Source organism: Phlebotomus argentipes, unplaced genomic scaffold, assembly GCF_947086385.1.
Source record: "Phlebotomus argentipes unplaced genomic scaffold, Phlebotomus argentipes genome assembly scaffold_18, whole genome shotgun sequence".
Classification (NCBI taxonomy): domain Eukaryota; kingdom Metazoa; phylum Arthropoda; class Insecta; order Diptera; family Psychodidae; genus Phlebotomus; species Phlebotomus argentipes.
The window spans coordinates 12,805,939-12,828,296 of NW_026776177.1; the positions used below are offsets into that span (position 1 = coordinate 12,805,939).

The 22,358-nt window shown below is 41.2% G+C and overlaps 3 protein-coding genes across 6 annotated transcripts; 1 reads left to right on the forward strand and 2 right to left on the reverse strand.

The window, feature by feature from the left end:
* Nucleotides 1–926: 926 nt before the first annotated feature.
* On the reverse strand, nucleotides 927–8,417 carry LOC132259190 (cholinesterase 2). The gene is made up of 5 exons (XM_059756742.1): nucleotides 8,379–8,417; nucleotides 8,207–8,273; nucleotides 2,228–2,965; nucleotides 1,411–2,141; nucleotides 927–1,070 (listed from the first exon to the last, which is right to left on the reverse strand). Exons 1-4 carry the CDS (start codon nucleotides 8,415–8,417, stop codon nucleotides 1,420–1,422), a joined length of 1,566 nt encoding a protein of 521 aa, XP_059612725.1. The 3' UTR covers nucleotides 927–1,070; nucleotides 1,411–1,419.
* Nucleotides 8,065–9,221, reverse strand: LOC132260899 (protein LZIC-like). The gene is made up of 4 exons (XM_059759294.1): nucleotides 9,045–9,221; nucleotides 8,805–8,940; nucleotides 8,415–8,749; nucleotides 8,065–8,324 (listed from the first exon to the last, which is right to left on the reverse strand). Exons 1-3 carry the CDS (start codon nucleotides 9,128–9,130, stop codon nucleotides 8,474–8,476), a joined length of 498 nt encoding a protein of 165 aa, XP_059615277.1. The 5' UTR covers nucleotides 9,131–9,221; the 3' UTR covers nucleotides 8,065–8,324; nucleotides 8,415–8,473.
* Nucleotides 9,222–9,288: 67 nt separating this feature from the next.
* LOC132260898 (mitochondrial adenyl nucleotide antiporter SLC25A23) lies at nucleotides 9,289–22,303 on the forward strand. 4 transcript variants are annotated; one of them, XM_059759290.1, is made up of 7 exons: nucleotides 9,289–9,747; nucleotides 10,463–10,589; nucleotides 10,652–10,739; nucleotides 11,630–11,741; nucleotides 19,385–19,543; nucleotides 19,893–20,460; nucleotides 20,843–22,303. In XM_059759290.1, the coding sequence occupies exons 1-7, from the start codon at nucleotides 9,514–9,516 to the stop codon at nucleotides 21,049–21,051; spliced, it is 1,497 nt and encodes a 498-aa protein (XP_059615273.1). In that variant the 5' UTR covers nucleotides 9,289–9,513; the 3' UTR covers nucleotides 21,052–22,303. The 4 variants fall into 4 exon arrangements, with proteins under 4 accessions (XP_059615273.1, XP_059615274.1, XP_059615275.1 ...); XM_059759291.1 differs by having other exon boundaries at nucleotides 9,289–9,394; XM_059759292.1 differs by lacking the exons at nucleotides 9,289–9,747; nucleotides 10,463–10,589; nucleotides 10,652–10,739; nucleotides 11,630–11,741 and adding an exon at nucleotides 13,960–14,905.
* The last annotated feature ends 55 nt before the right edge of the window (nucleotides 22,304–22,358 follow it).

The window sequence follows — 22,358 nt, forward strand, 5'->3', positions numbered from 1 at the left end:
ACAATTATAAATGAAATCATCAAAGTGAAAATTCTTAAATGTGATTACTTTTGAAGAAGTTCTGTAGTTTTGTTCGTCTGTCTGAAGATTGGTTTAGCTCGGTAATCGCAAATAATGTGTACTATTATGATATGACATTATTGCCTTCTCTTGCTGCGCCACTGGTTTTCCGTGATTCTATTTGGGGGTACAAAACTCCCATTGAGTCATAAATTGGTGGAATTATTTGGGCATTGCTGAAAGTGATTTCTCAGCTCGAGATATCACTCGATAGTGTGTGAGCTGAAGTGATTCAGATTGCGTGATTGATGCCATAAAAGCGAAGCTCCAGAGATTGTCATGAGCACGAGAAAGAAGATTCCTGCCCTTGAGGAGAGTGCGAAAATTTGTGGAAAAACTCCACTCTGTTCTCAATTTCATGATAAATTGATGGTGAAAATCAATGAAAAGCAGCTCGAATTGCAAGTGTGTGCGATAACAGTTCCACTTTCTCGGCGATAAATTTCTCCGCCTGACAATCTCAATTGGATGCTCACCCTTCGGGTGTGTGAGCATCGATTTGTCGGCACGAGGTGCAACTGCAATCGCTGCATAATTATCAATAAATTACGACGGTGGGGTCGAGGGACGCCATCGAAGGCGTTGTGACCATTAGACAGCCTGCGACAGGGACGCTCGGCACAATCGCCTGGATTAATTTGCTGTCTGCTATTCAATTTTCTTACTGCGCGGGAATGGAAAAATCCTGGGCGTGAGGGTGGCTTTCTCCTCTCTTGCAAATCGATCACTCACTTCTCGGGCAAATCCGCGCCGCAAGCAAATGACACAAAATCGTGTGCGTGCCTCCGAATGCAAATGAGCCACACACGCCCAATGGGAAGAGGGGCACTCGAGCTCCCCAAGGAACGAAGGCACTGAGTAAAATTTCTCATAGATAAACTCTTTATTTGGATTCACTGCATTTTTACATTTTGACTTTCTCTCTTTCTCTCTCTCATTTTGTATTGCACGGAGGACAAAAATAATTCTCGAGATTTTACACATTTCTTTTTTTTCTTTCTTTCGTATCTCTAAGGAAAATGTGCAGGAAAAAGATTGAAATATTCACCCCCCTTCGCGACTCTCTGAGAAAATCACTTGCTTGAGCTTTAAAGGGAAAATTGCCACAATAGCATTTGCTAATATGTAATTTTCAGCAATCACCTCACTCCTTGAAGAATTAAAAGAAAAGAAATGAGCAGTTTCACGCTTTGCATTAATTAAGGGAATTTTTGTGTCGTTGTATAATAATTCTTGGAAATCCTGATCAGAAAATCTAACAAGTTATCACAGATAGTCAATAAAATGAGCAACTATCGAACGTAGAGAGTCGAGAAGGGGTATTTTTGGGAAAACAGGGAGTAATCTCACCATCTGTCGCTACGTCCGCGCGAAGAGGATGGTCAGGAGAACGGCACAGTGACTGAGAAGCAACGCATTCGTATCACCAGGCACTTGAAGTCGCCTGGCTGGCGCCTGACTTGTGGAATTGCAGCACTGACTGGCGAAGGTAACCACTTTTGGGTAGTACTCATTCCAGAACTGCACTGAACCGTAGTTCATGTTTGAGCGATCACTCATGTTGAAAGCGCGATCGACAATAAGGATGCCTGGAGAGTCTGCTGTGAACTTCTCCCACTTTATGTACACACCCATTTCCGTGGGATTGCCAAACTTGGCAAAATTCGCCCACAGTGTCATGATAATCTCCGAAATCTGTTTATCAGCGCGATCCCACTGCGCGCCGCCAGGAAGCTGAGCCCAATACGGCAGGCCCCACACAAACAGAGAGTCAAAGCCGTGTGGCACCCCTACCCAATCAGGCACACCCTCCAGAACACCCGGTGAACGAGCCTTCATGTCGAAGCGATATGCGAACACAGAGCCGCCTTTCAGCGCCATGGCGGCGGCCAATTGGATCGCCGGCGCTGCGAAACGCTTCTCCGTGCTGAAGTCGATAAACCGACGCCGCAGGACAGAGGGCTCCATTGTGGGCGGATAAGGCTTGTACACGAAATTCACAGCATCGATCACTATCTGATTGTTGCCTACGCACGTATCATTGGATTCGAACTGCGACAGTTCATTCAACACCATATCACCTGAACATAAGAGAAAGAGAGAGAGAGAGAGAGAGATAAGAGCTTTTAAACTTCTATTCCCAGTAGAAAATCAATCAAGAACTCACCCAGAAGAGTGTCGTACATCTCTCCAGAGATGCCTTGCGTCATGATGTCTCCCACTGCCAACTCCAGCACCTCCTCCATGTCCGTGAAGCCAATCAAGAGTGGCATTTGTCGAATCTGTCCGCGCTCCACGAGTGCCTTTGGCGTGTCCGGCACGAAAGGTGTCGTGGTGTTGCTCAGCCCATCATCAACCACAGGTCCCCAATCGGTCACTGGTCCACTGTCGGCCAGAATCTGCGCTGGAACATTCCTTAGGCAGTTCAGCAACTTTGACGTGGGCCTCCTGAAGCACCCAAATGTCTTCGCCGTGCGATCGAGGCCTGAATTATACGTCTTGGCTTCCCTCACATTGCTATCCAACAGCGGACTGCCCGACATGAGCACAGCGCGGCTGAAGAGTCCTTCCGACCAATCGCCCGAGATGAGATGCAGACCCACACTGATGGCACCAGCGCCATGACCCATCGCCGTAATGGTGTTCTCGTTTCCCCCGAAGAGCTTAATGTTGCGCTTCACCCACAGCAAGGCAGCCGACTGGTCCATGAGGCCAAAGTTCCCCGGAGCCTCACCGTCAGCAGTGGTGAGGAAGCCGAAGATGCCCAGGCGAAAGGCTATGGACACAACAATGACTTTCTGCTTGAGCACCAACTGAAAAGGGTTAAGCTCTGTGGGACTACCCGTTGAGAAGTCGCCCCCATGAAGCCACGCAATTACAGCGAAGCCATCGGGAGGCGCGGGGGCTGAAAAGAAATTATGAATTTCTTTAAAATCCTGTATTATTGCTTGCAAAGAGGGAATTATCTCTTAACACATAAGATTGCAAAATTAATTAGATGAAGTTTCTTCTAGACAATTTTGACTCTAGTTCTCTCAAATACCTTTAATATGCACAGCATTGGACAGCTTAAGAATTACTAGAGATAAACTCCCACAGTTTCCTTCCATTATTTCACAAAAGTTTTATTTTATTCCAAAAATTACCAATGGAACTACGCATGGTTTCTAATATACATTTTTCGAGTCATAGTAATATTCTAATCCAGTTGCATATTGTATTGACCACCACATCAGACTTTTTTGCCTTGAACTTTAGCCCGAAATGGCGTGAAGGGGAAACCATCAAGACTTTTTTTTAGTCTCAAAGCTTTCTTCACCATAAACCCCATAAACCCATTTTACTTCGCTCATAAATCCACCCCCAAATCGCCGCAGAGGAAAGATTTGTGTGCGATGATAAGAGGGCAACGGCTTCAAAGTTTCCCTTTCGACTGGCCTTTCACCTTTTTGGGGCCACGCGCCATGGCGCAATTGAATTGCTAATTGCGGGCCCTCTTTTACAGTTTTCTCCGCCCAAAAAAAAGCCACTTGTGGCGAGAACACCAACGAAAATGGAGGGCTTAATTATGCAAATAAAATTGACGCTTCGGAAAAACCACCGGCGCGTTCCTCACATTCATGCAAATCTGCTCTCTTGGAGTCTTAGAAAATATGTTCATTTGTCGTGTTTCTAATTGTTTCCCGTCCACGTCAAGCGGGAGGAACTGTGAATTGTCCGCCGAGTGACTTATGAAGCTCTCTTCAGAGCCTTTTTTCTATGTCCACCCACTCGCAGGCCACAATTACGTCCCATCGTCTCGTGATACTCTAATTTGAATATTACGCATGTTATCAAATCTCATGTGACTGGGAAAATAGTAATTAATCCAGGGATGGTGACTGGTCAGCATTTAAGGGCGATAATAGTGAGAATGTTGTTAATCAATCACCAAAATTGCCATATAATTGCAAGTCAGTCAATGTGAAATTGACAAACGAAGTATTTCCGTCTTGAGAATTTCAAGAACACTGAAATCAGATAGGAATCCAGCCAATAGCAGAGATTTTCCGCAAATCCTTAGGAGAAAGCAGAGCTGATTCAAAGAAAGTCTTTCATTATAATGTCAATATCGACACTGCAAACTAAGAATGCATTAGAAAAGCACTTTTCATTTACTTCCAAGGGGCGTTTCTCGTGCTTCTAAATTATTTATGACTTTTTCGCACTGAAAATTCAGTCAATTTATCATAAAAACAGGCCACAACTTTCCATTTCCCATCCCAAATTCACCTCCCTTTTTATCAGACACTAATTGAGGGTATTTTTCCTCAACTCTATACTATCGCGATCAGAATTTCCTGACCAAGATGAAGACACCTCTCTAATTTCTATTAATTGAAAGGTGAAAACCCGAAAAAATACACCTGAAAATGCCGCGACAGGGCAAACAGTGAAAAGGATATATAAAACAGAGAAAATATAGAGTTGGTAAATCGATAAATAAATATTTTGCCCACACGCGATCTCACATTTCTCCATTTTTTCGGGGTTCACACAAGTCCCGGGAATTTTTAGGGCATCTCCCTATTATTCCTCCCCGCTGAGAGCAGCACATTCCTCACTCATGGAAATTCATCACTTTCCCCGACTTTTTCTCGATACATTTCTCACTTCCATTTAATCAAATTCTCCAACTTTGTTCTATATTTTGATAGTCAAAATTGTTTAAAGAGTGTAAATTTCTCCTTTTCGTCTCGAAAAATCCCGCAGAAAGCAACTTTAATGTAATTGTTGCGTGTCACGAAAGCTTTTAGGCCTCTCTTTTTTTCCTAGTCGTTTCCCCGCACAGTTTTGGCGGCAAGTTCTGGATTTCCAGGTTAACAAACCTCCCGCGGGACGATTTCAACACACTGATTACAAACTCTCCCCCTGCATTTCTTGCCGCCCATTCTACGACGCGGAGGCGACTTCTTTCTTCTCCACCTCCTCAGTCATCGTCGCCCCCGTTTGACCCAATAGAGATTTAAGACTTTGTGGTCAGCGACGTGACATTTCTGTGCCACCTGAGAAGAAAAAAAGTCCCCTTAATTACACAAAATCACGCTTTTTTCTCGCTATCACAAGAATTCTTGTGAACTTTTCTGGGAAAAAGGAATTAGAAGAAAAAAACACACCATGTCTGCTCCACATTCTCACCATGGCACACGATCCCAAGCTTTCTGGGCCAACATTTCTGCACTAATTTCCCCTCATTTTGACTCGAAATTTCCCAGAGGGCAGGAAAGAACAGCCCTTCAGTCGTGGGAGGGCGAAATTGGAAGCGGAAACCACAAATTTGTAAATTGAAAATGCTTTTGTTAGAGCTGCAGCAGTGGTAATTTGGCCACAAGACAGCGAGTGAGGGTGCGTCAGGTGGAAAAGTGCCTTAAATGCCAAATTATACACCCTCAAAGTCAGGAAATTAGTATTGGGAGAGGTTCCGAATGCCATAATCAATCGAATAGTCTTTTGCGATGCAATGCATTCTAGCTACAATTTTAAGAAATTAAAATTACGCATTCCTTTGTACGCCAATTGTGAATTGAATTCAAGGGTGGAAAGAGGTAAATTGCGGAGGATTTGCAATTGTGCATATTCTATCAATTGCCATGAGTTGATGGTTTATTGAGAGACCCATTGGATCGCATTTGACCCCAAAAAACAGTGACAGAAGAGTTGATAACCTTGCTAAAACTGGGACATCGCTCAAGAGTCTAAATTGATATTTCATCTATAAATATTTGAGGGCTCCTAGAGACACGTCATTTAATTTCAAACACTTGTGTTGCGTTGATTATTTTCTCTCGTGTGTTAAACTTTTCATGGATGCCATTAATAAAATTGTTTTATGAAAACTTTAGCACACTTTTGCGCTAGCGACATTAAGTCATTTTTCTCCAGCCATTGAAGATGGTAAAGGTCAAGATTACAGCAATTTTGTCTTACATTGTCCCCAAAAAATTGCGAGGAAAGCTCGCGAAGGGCGTGAAAAAGTGGAAAATTCCTCCACAGACCAACATGCAAAGGCATCACGCGGCAATTCTTAGCAAAAAAAGCAAGAATGCCAGCTATTAATTGGCCTGAACTTTTTCCGCAGCTAATGAGCTTTCAGAGGCCAACAAAAACAAGCTCTCTTCCTTCTTCTCTTGCCAGGAAATCACTTTACTTTTTGCTCCTCCCCAACATTCATTCACGGTCGCTTCCCTTCGTGCCTCGGATTTCCCATACTTTTCTCCTCAGCCCATGGAGGAAAATTGTGCATGCGAAGGGAATCAATAGCAATGTCAATATTTTGAAAATTTATTCATAGATTTATTTGTCATGAAATTGCTCACAGACGGTAAACATTTGTAGCGTAACAATGTGTAACGAGGATACAAATCCATGGGGAAGAGCTTTGTGAATTGCGAGGGTGGCGTTTTGCGCTTCGGTTTCGTTGCGAAAAAACGACATGAAACAGGGACTGGAAGCATTCTCTTCCTCAAACGTTCCAAATGCTCGAGGACAAATTTGGCGGGAATGCCTAAAGCCCATTTATAGTTGGATGTTTTGATGAATATCTCCCTAATAAGGCAATTCAAAGGAATTCCATTTATGGGGACAATCAAATGATTTTCAAGGTATTGGGAATCCTTAAATGTATTTTATGTGATCTTTCCGAGTTCATTGAGAAAAATCGCTTCACTCAACTTCATATCGTCAAACTTGTTCATCAAGCTCAAAAAATCAATAGGAAGACTTTAAATATCTCTTTAAACTGAGTTTCAAACTATTTTTAACACTTCCACTTCGTCAAGTCACTCTTCAACCCAGTTTTTACCCACTCACCGTCCGGGATATAGACGTTGAGGAACAGGCAATCCTCATCAAACTGCCTAGGCGGAGCAGCCGTTGAACCATCACCATCGCCACTGCCTCCGCCACCCATTGCGCCCCCCATGGCCGCACTCTGGGGCGCTATCAGGGCCTGCAGCGCCTCTTCGTGCTTCCTCACCGTCCTGGTGGCACTCTGAAGGCAGTCCGGAGGCAATTGTGTGGCATTCCTAACACCCTCCCAAGCAGGCAGATTGTCCACAACGGGTGGCGCGAAGCGGTTCTCATTAATTGGCGGCTGAGCGTACGGAATCCCCAGATAAGCCACCACGGCCTGAATTCGGAACATCTTGAGATAAGTGCCCATGAGCGTGCCCTGCTCGGGGATGGTCACCATGGGCGCCTCCCTGGCGCCAAAGACCACCTCCACGAGTTGAAAGAGCAGAAAACACACGACAATCTTCACCAGAAACATATCGTCACTCCTCCTGGATTGGGGATTCACATCACGGAGGCACACAATCAATTTCCCTAAAGGAACCACCGAGGACTGCTCGCGAGCAACTCAGACATGCAACTGAGACTCACGGACGGTTTATTGCTCTTTCACCCTCTCTCGCGAGGTGGTTTTTCCACGAGCCACGAGCCTCACGCGGGGTGGCGAGACCGCCCAGTCGCGCTTCCCAAACTTTCACCCCTGCCAAGGAGGCAGTTTTGTTTGCCCAGCACTATATTGGGAGCCCAGAGGCGCCAAAACTTCCCAAAATTCCTCTGCGAACACCGTGTATTAGCCATGGTGTCGCTCGAAAGCATTAGTAATTAAATCTTTCACTACGATTGGCTATATTTTTTTACTTCTAAACTTCTTAGTGGGCGTGGCATTCAAGTGAGCGAGGAATTTGAGAATTTCGTTATCCTGTTTCTCAATTAATTTTAAGAAACTCCGTGCTGAAGATGCTGCATGAATTTTACAATTTATTTTAACTTAAAGATGGAATTATCAATAAATTCCCTTAATTAATCTCTATGAAAAGGCCACATTCGCCTAAGGATTCAAGCATTATCTTTTATTTAGATACCTAGGATGCGTCATAGTCCATGATATTCCGAAAATATAGCCAAATGTCTTCAGATTCAAGTTAAACCGCCAACCAATCCTCTAAAAACTATAAAACTTGCAGGATAATCCATTTTTCAACTAATTTTCCTACCCAAGCGACTCACTAAGAGTCCTTCACTTGTGCTTTTTCTCCTTGACTTTCAACGCTGACCACCTGCCAAAGCCATACAGCAAATTGCAGAATTGACTCACCTTTTTTCACATCCTGCGTTCCAATTCCGCCACATACACCCTCCTGACATCCTCCACCACACGGCGACTTTTATTTCTCGCCTCCGGCGTAGTCATAAAGTGAATTTGGGTTTCGAGGCTGAACACGAAACGGAAGGCGGGAGAGAAATAAGAAAAATGTTAGTTTCCATGCATGAGAAATTAATTTGGCAATTTTTCCGCTTCTTACCATTATTGTGTGGGTGGAAAGGCGTAGCAGATGGCGAGATTTGGCGATGGAGCGTCTTGTCAGTCTTCCGTGATCTCCTCCAGACCTTGAAGCTGCTTCTGATTCATCTTTTCTATGAATTCGCAGTCTTTGGCAGATAGAGGATGACCCTGGGCTTTGAGTTTCGTCAGAATGTCCACTTTCCTCTGCTCCATAATTTCACCGGAAATCTTCTTAAGCCTGAAGTCTTCATCAATGGTCAGGAGTTGCTTCTCTAGCTCTGTAGCATTCTGTTCTCCGAACATCTTTATCATTTCCAGAGTGTTGAAGGACGTGGCAATAGCTTTTCTAATCGACTATTGCAAAATTCAAAAGTGATTGTCTTATCTTTCACGGATTCTTATCACTCACTTGTTTCATTGTTGACAATTTGCTGTCCAGTGTCACATCGCCTTGGTTCATTCTCCCCAATCTCTCATTGAATTCCCTGATCTGCTCTACAGTGTCCTCTTTTACAGCCTCAAATTCCTCCTCGTCAAGATCTTCCCTAAAATCCACAAAAAAATCGTTAGGCGGGAAAAATAATCATGTAATTTGTAAGGTTATGAGGAGCCGGGAAGCTGTCTGGAAATCGGTCAAGAATTTACTTACTTTGCCTCCTCCAAATCTCTTAACTGCGCCACCAGACGATCCAGCTGCGTCTCCAGATTCTGTATCAGCATCTCATTGGCGGACATTTTTGCGAAAAACAACGCTAAAATGGATAAAATGCAGGAAAAACAGACTACACAATCCACAGGGCAGCCAACAGCTAATCGACTGTCAGTCGATGCTTTTCTGTGACTCTTTGGGACATGCTTAGGAGTGGGGATGGAGGGGAATCGAAGTGTGAAAAAGTGGAAATATCAAAGTGCGGAAATGATCAACAATCGTGTTGGTTTTTAGGGTGAAAATCAAGGGAAAAGTGTCGTGAAAATGGAATTAAGTGCGCGTGGAGATGTGTAAGATATAGTAGGAGATATTTGTGTAGTAGAATAGATATTTTGTGTATGTTTGCTCAGTGTATTTGAGGTCTTAATCCACTGAGCATTGAGAGTTCACGGTCGCGTCAACTTAAAACATGGTTAAAGCGAAGATATTGAGTGATTTTGGCGATGGCGAAGAGAAAGGCCGAAAGAGTGGCCCTCTTTCTTCACTTTTCAACATAAGTTACTACCACGAATTGCCCCAGGCTGAGGAGGAGCGCCTCGAGAAGCTGTTCAATTCGCTGGACAAGGATGGCAATGGCAAAATTGATATTCACGATTTATCCGAGGCGCTCAAGGATTCAGGATTATCACGCCAATATGCAGAAGTATTCAACATTTATTATCCTTCTATTCAAGAATCTGTCTTTCTAATGCGTTCTACCCAGTGGCAAAAGTCGTGCTTTCGAAGGCCACATCACGGGATGCGAAGAAGAAAAAAGGTGGAGACGCGAATCAATGTCATTGGCCCAAATTCTTCTAATCCGCTCGTATTCGTGTGTTTGCACACTCCATCCGCGTAATTTATACAGTAGAATCTCATGTGATCATTGAACTTCACCCTGACTCGTGCATTTTGCCATTTAAGCCCATTTTTCATATCATTTTCATCGCTTTTTCCCATGCCCTCCACCTCAAACCCCTTCAATTGTGCGGAGTGCGTCTGCGCATTTGAAGCGCTTCTCCCTCCCCAATATGGCCACATGATTCCTGTGAATTGAGAAATCACACATTTACTGCATATTGCTTTGTTTATTCATTCGCAGTTCATTTTAAACGCGCGATGTTTCCTAATGAAATCACCAGCTTCTATAAATATTTTGGGGTTTCTCCTAAAATCTGGGAGTTGCCCGTAAATAAATGTCGCACTGGTAGAAAAGACGACATTTAGGCGAGATGTGGTAGGAAACCATTTAAATGTCATCTAATGGAGGGAAATTGAAAGATATTCTGCACAAATGCACGTATTTTACGTAAATTTGAAGGCACATTTTGTGAAAGCCACTCCAGAAATATGAAACTGACCTTTCTGTTCTTTCACAGAAATTCCTGCAGCAATCTGACCAGACAGCCAGCGGCGATGTTGGCCTGGCTGAGTTTATTCACTACGTCCGGGAGCACGAGAAGAATCTCAAGCTGCAATTCTCCCATCTGGACAAGAATAAAGACGGTAGCAAAATCCTTCACGAGAAAAGCTCCTCAATTCCATTTATTTTTTGATCTATCTTTCAGGACACGTGGATTTGGACGAGTTGATAAGCGCCTTCAAAGACTTGGGCGTGGAAATGGATCCAAAGGAAGCTACAAATCTTCTTTACAGGTGAATTTCAACTCACTGCAATAAATACTTAACACTAATTACCACCATTATCTGTAATTCGATGAGGAAGGAACAACAGATTAATTGTTAAACGTTAGATTGCATGCAATCAGTCAGTTATTGCACATAAAATTATCTCTCAGGGTCGGTAAAGTAATTCTTGAATAAGCAATTGTGTGCATAGTTGCTAAGGAAAAACTACGCTACCCAGCTGACCTTGCACTCCTCCTTAGGGACATTGACACACCTTACGTGTTGCTGCAGTGACAATAAATTTTATCACCGCATCGTGAAAGGCGTGCGAATAAGCATTTTTACGATTTTTATGTAATAATACATGACTTTCCAACTCTGCTTGGGCAAGCCATGATCTCTTTTCACCAAATGCAAAATATAAAAGCGAAAGCTTTAAATTTGGACTTGATATTTTGACATTTCGATTTCGGTGAAACGTAAAATTAGCTTTTTGTCCACTCCTGAAAGGAAATTTATTCCGCAAAAGAAAAAACTCCGTAAAAAATTCGTTTTATTGTGCAGAAAATTTGAAGAATTTAATTATCCATAGAGCAGTCTTACGTTTTTCGATGTTTAGATAAAATTTTAGTCAACTTATCAACTTCAATTCCCACAATTCTCTTTAACCCTTGATCATTCTGATCGTTGACTAGGCAAATGGTAAGTTCGAGGCTAGAATTAATTTTTTTTTTCTTCTGATTATATATTCTTCGTCTACACGATTTTAGACGAGACATTATCTGAATTTTGTCCTCAAATCCGAATGTTAGCAATGCTCTTTGTGATTAGTATCCCACTTCTGAATTTTAGCACAACAAGCTATTTTTATTTGAGCTCAAAGTAACATTTTTTCTTCTATTTATTATCTCCTGCAGAATGGATCAAGATGGTAGTCTCAATATAAGTTTCGACGAGTGGAGAGATTTCCTACTTCTGGCGCCCACAACAGACATTCATGGACTCATTAAATTTTGGCGACACTCAACGGTGAGTCTGACTAATCATACTTTGAGATTACATCAGCAAAGTTTCGGGGAATGAGAATCGCTTTCACGATCCTACAATTTACCACCGTCTGCCAAGAAAAGACCGACTGAAACCGGTTCGTGCTGGTTTTAGCAATCTCGTGCCTTTTTTTTCATCTCACACTGTCGCCGGGGCGAACGAACACACGCTGAAAGGAGTTTAACTGCGGAAGATGGGTTTTCCGCAAAACCTCTCCCGTCCTTGTCTGCCGCGCGCGTTGTCGAAGGGAAACCGGTGAGATGATAAGAGACCATCATTGCAGGACGATGAGTCGGCTCGCTCTCAAATGTCTAGCGCTCTCTCGTGAGAGCATTTGTTGAGAGTGTGCGTGAGAGTTTGATGGGGGCTCGTCTGGCACACAGCAAAGTGGATTGGTCGTCCATTTGACTTTGCCCTCACTTCGAGCATGAGAAACTCGTTTCAACTTTCAACATTTGATACTTCCTCAGTGTATGAAAGGTCAATTTTCCATAAGTTTCTACTGTGGAAATAGCCATTTCTCTTGCTTTCCATATTTGATGCTGATTTTGCAAGTACTTTGATCTCTTTTGCCAAAAAATTCCACTCACCGACCGCAGAATATCAAACATTTAACCTCTGGTCGCTAAATTGATAAGAAATCTTACTTGATAAACCACAAAGGCTACACGAAATGCTTTTAGACTTATTTTTAGGAGGTGTGTCGCAGCGTCCGTTCGGTCCTAACCTATCTTTTGTCGATTTATCTCTGTCGCCATTTTTTTTGTCCTTGGGCTCCACTTTACACATTTTCTCCGCACTCATCGTGATTCTTTCGTTGTTTTCCACACATTTTCCTCTTCACTTGGTGTGCTTCTTCAGCAATATTCAAAGATAGACGGTCAAAAACATGTTATTGTTTATGCACAGATACTCTGAGAGAATATGATACTTTGCCCATTTAAGCTTTAATATAATGGGCTTTAACGACAGATGATAAGCGAAATTTCCTGCCTCTAATTGAACCTTTTTTGTTGACTTGTGTGCAAAACTAGCGCATAAAAAAGCAATAATCATTTAAATCGTGCTAGTTGTTTCTATGCCATATTTTTTTCAAATTTCATCCTAGTTTCTTGCCTTTCTCGCTCAAGTTTGCACTTCGTAAGACAAAGACTTAATCTAATATTGCGCGCTTGGCTTAGTGCTTTGCCTTTCGATTTGCTTGGTATTTCGCCTCGACTGGCAACTTCTTTTTGGGTCATTTTGTGTCGTAAGACATTTTATGGAAATATGGTTGAGGAATCGACGTCTCGTCGAACTTGTACGAATCTATTTTTAGCTGGATTTTCTGCCGAGTCTGGAGAATGTGTGGTGAACTCTAAATATTCGTTGGAGTGACCTTGATAATGCGCTTTATTTGAATGGGGAAAGTGGGATTTAAAAGGTGGAATGAATTGATAAAATACTGACATTATCCGTGGAAAAGACTGTGTCAATGTGGGTGAAATTGATGAAAAATTGATGGATTTCAAGTTGAAAATTGAAGTTTTTTTGGGTTTCCGTATTTTTAGCCGGCGCGTGGGTGAGTAAAATGTGATCAGAATGTGGGGGTGGCTCGAAAAATGTCAGATATTCTTGGAGTGTGCGCGTGAAAATGCAAATTAAAATTCCCAGAGTCTTGTGACCCCCTCGGCTTTTGGCAATAACGCCTGAGAATCTGAACAAAGTTCAGTTGACCAGAGCATTTTTATATGCCTAGTTTGCAAAAGATGCATATTATATTTCGTGTAAAAATGCCAACGCTCTCAGACTTTGAGTTCAGTATAAATTGCGCATTAGAAATTATAATGGCATAAGGGGCATAAGTTCGACTTCATTGAGTGCAACGCAATATCTAATCTCAAACAGTTCTGATTCAATAATTCTGCCATTGAGATTTATTTTATTGATCAAGCTGTATTAATTCCGCTATTCAATCAAAATCATAGAAGTCCACTTATGCCTTTATCGCTGCCCAAGTGCGAAATGTTACGTATGAGCAGCTGATTGCTCACCAACACACCGGCGGCTGGGGATTTTGTAATGGACTCTCGCACGCAAACACAGTCACACGGGGTAATCTCCGATTCACGCATGCGCTGTCTTGCTCTCTCCCACTGGCGAAAGGCATCGACGACGCCTGGAGTGGGGGGAGAGGGCTTGACAACGTTTCTCGTGTGTGTGGCGCGTGTATCAGCGGCAGAGAGCAGCGCTAGTCTGTTGCTAGGTGCCGAGCCAAGTGGTCGAGTCTGGGGGAATTGACATTCTGGGTCAGCTAGTGGCATTTCACTATAGAGTGCAATTTAATATTTCATAAACCCCACACTCGAGATCATATTTTGGTCGGCTATTCTGAAAGGAAAACAGCACTACTCTAGTGGGGAACACGGAAGAGAGATCAGTGACTGACTTCTTTGTCTGGTTCGCCCTGAGAGCGCGAAAGGGACGCCCAATCGGGCTGGGCAACGCGTGAACTCGGTGCAAGAGTGAGGTTAGGTCGTGGAAAGGGGGACTTTTTCACGATTTTTCATACTTTAGACACTCTGAGGGGAAAGGCGAAGGAAGTATAGGAAAGTGTGATTAGGTCACAAGTGTGTGCATTTTGAGTGTGATTTGGTCACGGTGACTCAAATAAATTGTGAAACAATCGTGCGGTAAGATAAGCCTGACGCCTCTCTTTCCGGGAAATCAGTCGTTACTGGTTATGGAAGCGACTGGGTAATACCCAAAAAGAGTTTCGAGCAGAAAATGTTGCAAAGACTATCCTGAAAATTTCAGAAGCGCGAGCATTTTTGCTTGGTCTGACAGTTTTGTGCTAAAAATACACCGTTAAGAAAAGGTGAGGCGAAGAGAGAGTGTGGCAAAGCCAACTGCAAATGCCAGAGACGCCACGTGCCTAAGAAAGGAAACTCTGATCGGTTTTTTTTGTGGTGCTAAGAAAAGACTCAATATACCAAATAATTCCATAAGTTAATTCGTAGTTTGTGCATTAAAAAATATATTGAATGAGTGATATTATTGGAGTGGAGCAGAATACGATAAAAATGTCTCTGGAACAAGGACCAAATATCTCCCTTGGCGGAGATCTTGAGGAATTTTATATTTTCGTGAAGGATCTTCTCGATCGGGTATGTCTTCTTTATGATATCTTTCATATTGTGTGTACACATGATATCTTTTGACACACACGCGCTGAGTGTGTAAAATTTTCCTCCAACTCTGCATTACTCATGATTTCCGATGACGTAAAAGAATGGAATTCCATTCAATTGTGCCCACTCGATCGTTCCTGCACGATCTCATTGCTGTGTGAAAGAAGGTTTTCCCCGCCACGACTTTGGTGTCAGCCAATGAATTTTTAGAAAGTCTCTCTAGGTTGATGGTTAAAGCACACTTTACAAAATTTACTTTCATTGCTCACATTCAGCTGTTTTCTCAGGGGAATTCACTGACAAAAACGCTGGGATCGAGTTTTGTTGCGTTTTGGCTGTGGTTTTCATGATGGATTTTGAAAGTTGGCCTTTAGCCATGGCGTTACCCAAAATAAATAGGATCATTCCGATCATGCCTTTAAAATCACAACAGAGTAACCAGAAAAAAGTCCAAGACGCCGCGTGAGTGCGCTGTCGTCAAAAGATGGCGGATTGGCTAAATAAAACATATTTAATGCTTTTAGTCGTGATAAGATTCGTCGTAAACACACAATAACAAACATGATTAAAACATTTTAACGGTCAGACAGGAAGATAGCTGGGGTTCTTGACGCTAATCTTGAAATTCCGACTATCAAATAATCATTTATATGTTAGATAAACAACGGACTTTGCATTTGATATACCACCAGAATTAGTTAGAAGCTTTTTTTTAAATCTCAAATCTTTTGGTTTAAAGGAAATGCGATAAACCACCAACAGAGGTGCTGCGATAGAATTTCAAGAAAATGTGACAATCATCAAGGCGTACTCAGAAAGTCCATTGACGCAGATTTTATCGTAGAAATTGGGGGTTGAGCTTGTTGGATTAATAAATGTTTTGCCTTCGCGGTGGTGCAAAGATCAGCGTCATTGTCTGGTCTGGGTTGAGGTGTTGATTTTTTCACGAGGTCACTCGTGTGTCTCTCCTTCATTTGTCGCTCCGCGAGTACGCAATTTATAATTTGGAGGAGTGTTTATTAATTGATAAAGAGTTTTTCCACCCATGAAATTTTCCACACAATTAAGTGCGGTTGATGTGTAATCTTTTCAAGCACCAGGGGAAATGTGTCAAAATTGAAGTTAATCTAGAAAGGGAGGAAATAAAATGATGCCTTATCAGTTGCAATGATGATTGTTCTCAGTGTTGGGGAATTTCTTGAAAATTTTTATTAAGCTCTCGAAAAGAAGAAAGAATGATAAAGACGATTAAGCGTAGAATGATTAGATTTTGTATTTTATATACTCTTAAATCCCGTGATCAGTGACTTGTCATTCCATTGGTTTTTTCTGTCATATAAGATGTTAATCGCCAAAATGCAACGTCCGAGACACACGCTAACCAGTCATCTGACTACGAAATGACGTTGGTATTCAGATTAATTGGCATCCATTATTACGATCTTGTTTTATCCGGTTTCTTCGGTTTTTTTCTCACAGCCTTCTTGACTGGATGATGAGGAAGGGGTATAATTGAGAATTAGCCCATTTTGCTATCTATAGAGATGAAGAATCCTTACAAGGAGCAAGCAATTGACTTGTGCGTTACACCATCGACAGACTGTATTGTGGGGAAATTGTCTCAAGTGGCTGGACACATGTGTCTCTCAGTATCAGTCCACTAAGTCACGTTGCAAATGATCAATCACGGGGCCAGGAAGTGTGAATTTACAATTTGCGCCTCACCAGAGACACTCTGCGTGAAAGAGGGACGTGAGAAAGAATTTCTAATTGAGTTTAAGGCATTTTTTGTGCGCCTCTGCGAATGGTGAAGAGCGCAAAAAAGTAATTTTCCAATTAAAGCTGCTTTGAAAATGACATGAGTCATGAACTGTGCGATGTTCAAGGAGTTTTGATGATTTAAATCGATTTTTGACGTTGATTCACATGTTAATTGTATGTCAATGGCATAAACAATTACTAATTACCTGATTTTGCATGTTTCTTACCTTGCTCTTCGTGATTTCTCACTCATTCATGTATACAATTCTGTGTAATTGCCATGCTGAGAGATTCTTTATTTTTATTCTTGATAGCATAGATTTGTTCTCAAGTCACATTAAATCTGAACTTTTGTTATGGATTTTATTCAGTGAATTGATCAATAAATATAATGAACTGTGCTTGCGTCTAGTCCCGCCCATTTAAATGCCCCGCCCTATAGAATATAATAATGTGTCCAAAACATGAATGGATTAGACACGATAGTGAAAATTAACGAGATCAAAGAAGATATGTTCAGACAAACACAGATAAAATCTAGAATAATCTGGCATAAAGTAAGTAAGCATTTGTGAATTCTGAACAAAATTACAGAACACCGCTCAGATTGAAGTTAGTATTTATTTAACAATGCATACAAATTCACTATCAAATATTAATCAAGAACTTTACCATGCCTCTCCAACTTGTAACAATTCAACATGATCACTACTTTATTCTCGTGAGTTTCCAAATAGAGCAATAATACAGTGACTTATTGAGTGGATGGAAAATTCACCTAGTGAAGAGAGAATATTCTAGAAATTGAGACAATTCGAACCGAATAGTGCATGCGCGAGAATTTTATTGCGTGACCTTTAAACTCTCTCTCTCTCTCTTCCTCTCTCTCTCCCTCTCTCGGTTTGTCGTAAATGTTCTTTTCCGAGGAGGAACATTCGATTGACTCTACATTTTGTCAGTCTATATGCAGCTTTTGGTGGGTTAAAATTCACCAAGGCATTTCCGGGGTTGAGAGACAACTGAAGAAGGAGGAAAAGAATTGAGGGACAGCCAATGTGAAATTATTATTATTTGCTGGGTAAAAAATCGATTGTGAAGTCGTTGAATGGAAAGCTGTGTGCCTTATGTGAAATGTGTGTCCTGCAGTCTTAGTGCAGTTGGGGCGCCCCAGTGAATGGATCAAATAGACTCGGATTTTTATGTGGAACTTGTCATTAAGGTCTCTTTCATTCTCATGTCTTTTAAAGTAGTTTTTCATTCGCTGCTTTTGCAGACTCAATTGTCTCTTTTGAGAGAGTCAATCGAGACATAATCATAAATATTGATAAGCAATATATCAAATTAATATGTGAAAGTAATATCCGAAATAGTGACCAATAAAACATTCGTGTGATAAAGAGAAGAATTGCCCAAGCGCGTTGTATCGATTTTCTGATAAGAGAACAAGTTTTTTGAGCCATTGAATTGCAAGTTGCGAGTTTGGGAAATACGGCAGCGTCAGAGTGACGAATTGCAAAAAGATTATATAATTCAGATCCACGAAAGCGAAGAAAAAAAAGACAGAGAATGAAGGTAAAAAGGCTGAACAACTTGCAAATTTCTTCCTCATTCCTTCAATTTTTCCACCTCTACGCATTTGTGTGGACTATTTTTGAAGAAAATCTCGTGCCTTGTGTACTTTTCACACAACACTCTTTCGCATTGATTCTATGAATAAAACGGGGAATGACAGTGTCTAGCTATAGGTTTAGCATTGAACTTGATTTTGTGTGTGTGACAAGTGGGAAGAAATTAAAATTCTTCAGCGAATTTAAGGGATTTTTTAGCTACTAATTGACAGCCTCAAGTCTTTATGAATAAGTTAGAGGCATTTATGATGAAATAACTATAATCCGTGTGTCCTCATAAACTCTCTTCCGCTTCGTGAGTGTGTGTGAGTTCCTGACAAAATATGTGGTAATAAACATTTTATACCGAGTGCTTAGAAAATGACTTCGTCCTTAAAAAAATCTGAGCAACATTTTTATAGGTATATTTTAGCATTTCTTTCCATTGAATGATCTTGAAAGTTCAATTTCTCCGTAAGTCAATGCGGAATGGATCAAACGAGGCTTTCACTTGATTGTAAAGTATTTGGTTCACTCTTTAATTGCCTCATGGTTGAATGAATAGCTCAAAGTTGCTTAAAGGTGATTCTTACTTGTGTCAAAACAGACGTTAAACAAATGTTTTGCCATAGTGGAATTATATTGTCGCACTAGATAAACGTGTTTCTGTAATCAGACGAGTGTTAAGATGAAGATGATCTGTGACGCATGACGTCAAGCAATAGGCAGATTTTCATGTTGTAACATTCATATGTTTGTGTCGTCATTCATAAAGTAACACTTCACTTCGATATTGACTTATTTTCTCTTATGAGAAGCGAGCGGATGATTATACTTGTGGAGGCGCGCGTGGCTTTGTGTGAAAAGTGGTAAATGTTGAATGAGTCCAGAGTTCATCTGGATGTTTAGTGACTGTTCTAGAATCACATGAACAGATCATGATATAACTCCGTGTCTCGCAATAGCCTAATTGGGTGTCCAGGCAATTGAGCACTTTACACAATGCTAATCAATGACTATTTTGGCACTTTTATGTGAGGAGCCATTAGAATTTTACTAATTGACGACGTGTTGTCTTCTTTTGCAGTATCTGGACATTGGCGAGGATCTCAATGTGCCAGATGACTTTACACAGAGCGAAATGCAAACGGGCATGTGGTGGAGACACTTGGCGGCTGGTGGAATTGCAGGAGCAGTTTCGAGAACATGCACAGCACCATTAGACAGATTAAAAGTCTTTCTACAGGTAAATATTGATTGTTACTCGTAGTATTGGGATTTGAATGGGTGGGCAACTCAATTAGGCGTGGTTTAGCATTGCCGGTTCTCTTTATCTGTTGGTACACAATAATCTGATTTAGCAGCAGAGTGCAAATGAAAGAATTGAGTTAAGTGTTACTGCACATGTTTGGGCCTCACTTCCAAAAGTCACTTTCTTCCAAAAGTCCACAATTGAAATCTTGCGAAATTCTCCCATGACGCAATAATGATAAATCATGTAGATTAAGCCTAATTAATATTTGCATTCTTCACGTGCGGTTCTTATCACAGAATCATGTGGTGATTTCTGATTCGCTTCCTCTCTGTGTTTGCAGGTTCAGTCGTCCAAGCAGAGAATCTCAGATTGTCTCAAGTACATGCTGAAAGAGGGAGGAGTGGGCAGCTTGTGGCGTGGCAATGGCATCAATGTCCTGAAAATCGCCCCGGAGAGCGCCATAAAGTTTGCGGCGTATGAGAAGGTGAAGCGCCTGATTCGGGGGAATGAGAAACGACAGATGAGCATCTATGAGCGATTCGTGGCGGGCGCGTGTGCCGGTGGCGTGAGTCAGACTGCAATATATCCACTTGAGGTGCTGAAGACGCGCCTGGCACTGCGCAAAACTGGCCAGTATTCGGGGATTTTGGATGCTGCGAAGAAGATTTACATGACGGAGGGCATCAGGAGCTTCTATCGGGGATACATTCCAAATATGTTGGGTATTATACCGTATGCTGGGATTGACTTGGCGGTGTATGAGACACTGAAGAAGAAGTATCTGAGCACGCAGGAGAACAAACAACCTGGTCTGCTGCTTCTATTGGCATGTGGAAGCGCCTCTAGTACACTCGGTCAAGTTTGCTCGTACCCTCTGGCCCTGGTGAGAACCAGATTGCAAGCACAAGGTAAGACATCTTCATTTAATAACTACAAGAAATCTCCTCTCACTCACATTCTTGGAGTGTGAGATTGTCTAAGAATGAGGAAAATGCGGAAATTTACTGGAATAACTCACAAAATTGTGGATGTGGGCCAAAGGTCATGTTGAATGCTGAATTGGCTCGAACTCATGCGTTTTTATGGCGCCTGACCCACTTTTGGCGTGAAAAGCTTGTAAAAGCTGCATTGACTTAGATTTTTGCTTTAAAAATGGGCGGGGCGTTTGAAGAGGCGTAGCTTTTTATAAGTTAACTTGAAGAATCAACTGTCTTTTCACTATTCGTAGTCAAAAAGCATTGACAAAACGTGGCTTATGTGTTAATTTTCATTCATATTCTACTTTTTCAGTGATCGCAGCTGGAAAAGCGGGCCAGGCACTGAGCGAGCAGCAACAGACGAGCATGGTGGGCCTGTTCAGGCACATCTTGAAGACCGAGGGCTTCCTCGGGCTGTACCGTGGCATCACGCCCAACTTCATCAAGGTCTTGCCGGCGGTGTCCATCAGTTATGTGGTGTATGAGTACTCGAGCCGCGCCCTGGGCGTCAATATGACGTGATGCAGACGCTCTCTAGACACACTAGCCCACTTTTCAATTGAAATTTATCTCTAAGTTTAGGCGAATCATGTTTTCAATCATGATCCTCGCGGATCTGAATTGCAAGAAGAAGAGAAGCCTCTCCATCCAAAATGATGCAAAGACGATACAATGAGAAGACTCTTTCATAAATGGTCGATCTCTAAGTAAAGATCAATGGAAAATACTATGAGAAAAATGGTTAACTTAACTAATTTATGATAAACAAGAAAGTAACATTAGTGGAATTTAGAAGATATGAAAAACAGCAAGAAAAACTAGACAATTTTAATCAAACTCACAAGATCTCCTGAATCGAGAAGAAATGTTAGGTTTTCTTTCATTCTAATTTACAAAAGAACTTGAGACTCTGAATAGCATGTGAAATAAATGTATTTTGTTACCGTCACGATATTTTTATTTCTTCCCTGTGGAGAATGGAAAGTTGTATTGATTGTAAAAAGACAGATGAAATGTTAAACTTTGGCATTGCATTTCGTATCTTTGTGAGTTTATTTCTTATCAAATTAATTTAACACCGAAAGTATGATTTATTTATTTATTTAAAATAGGAAAATATGAGCAAAAATTATATCTGTGGAGAGGGAAAAATCATTCATTATACTTTGCTAGGGTCATTTTTATAATTTTCTTCAATTGGCATTCGATCTATTTTGATTTAAATTTTTTGTCAATAGGTAGTAAAGATTCTGTGATGTTATATTTAATGGATTAGCAAGAATGGGAAGATTTATTGGGGAAGAGACAAAAAAAAATTCCGTACAATTCTTTAACAAGTTTCGACGAAAAACAAATACTTTGACTGTAGGATTGTAAAATGTTTAAAAACTATTCAGAACACATTGATAAATTTTTTTTAGGTAGGCCTATAAACAATTAAAAGAAATTATAAAAGAAGGAATATAATATTCTATGAATGTACCATTTTTTATAATATTTAAACTGATAAAAAATCTTTACCTCTGGTTGTTGAGAAAGAATGGAAAAATTGGTAAGATGATTGGCGTCACTTCATTCAAAAGATTTAACTAATTATATAATAAAAAAGCTTCACAACAAATTTTCTTATGACGAATATACAAAAAAAATGCTTGATAATATAATGTTACAAAAGCACATCTTCCTCGTCGAGATTTCTTCAAAGAATAATTCTCTACGTTGTGTTGATACTGTATTAATTGAATTTTTCCTCAAATAAAGTGATTTTGCCAAAGACCGGCTGTTTTAACCACTTTTACCAACATTTTACCGATTCCGAATCGGGAGGA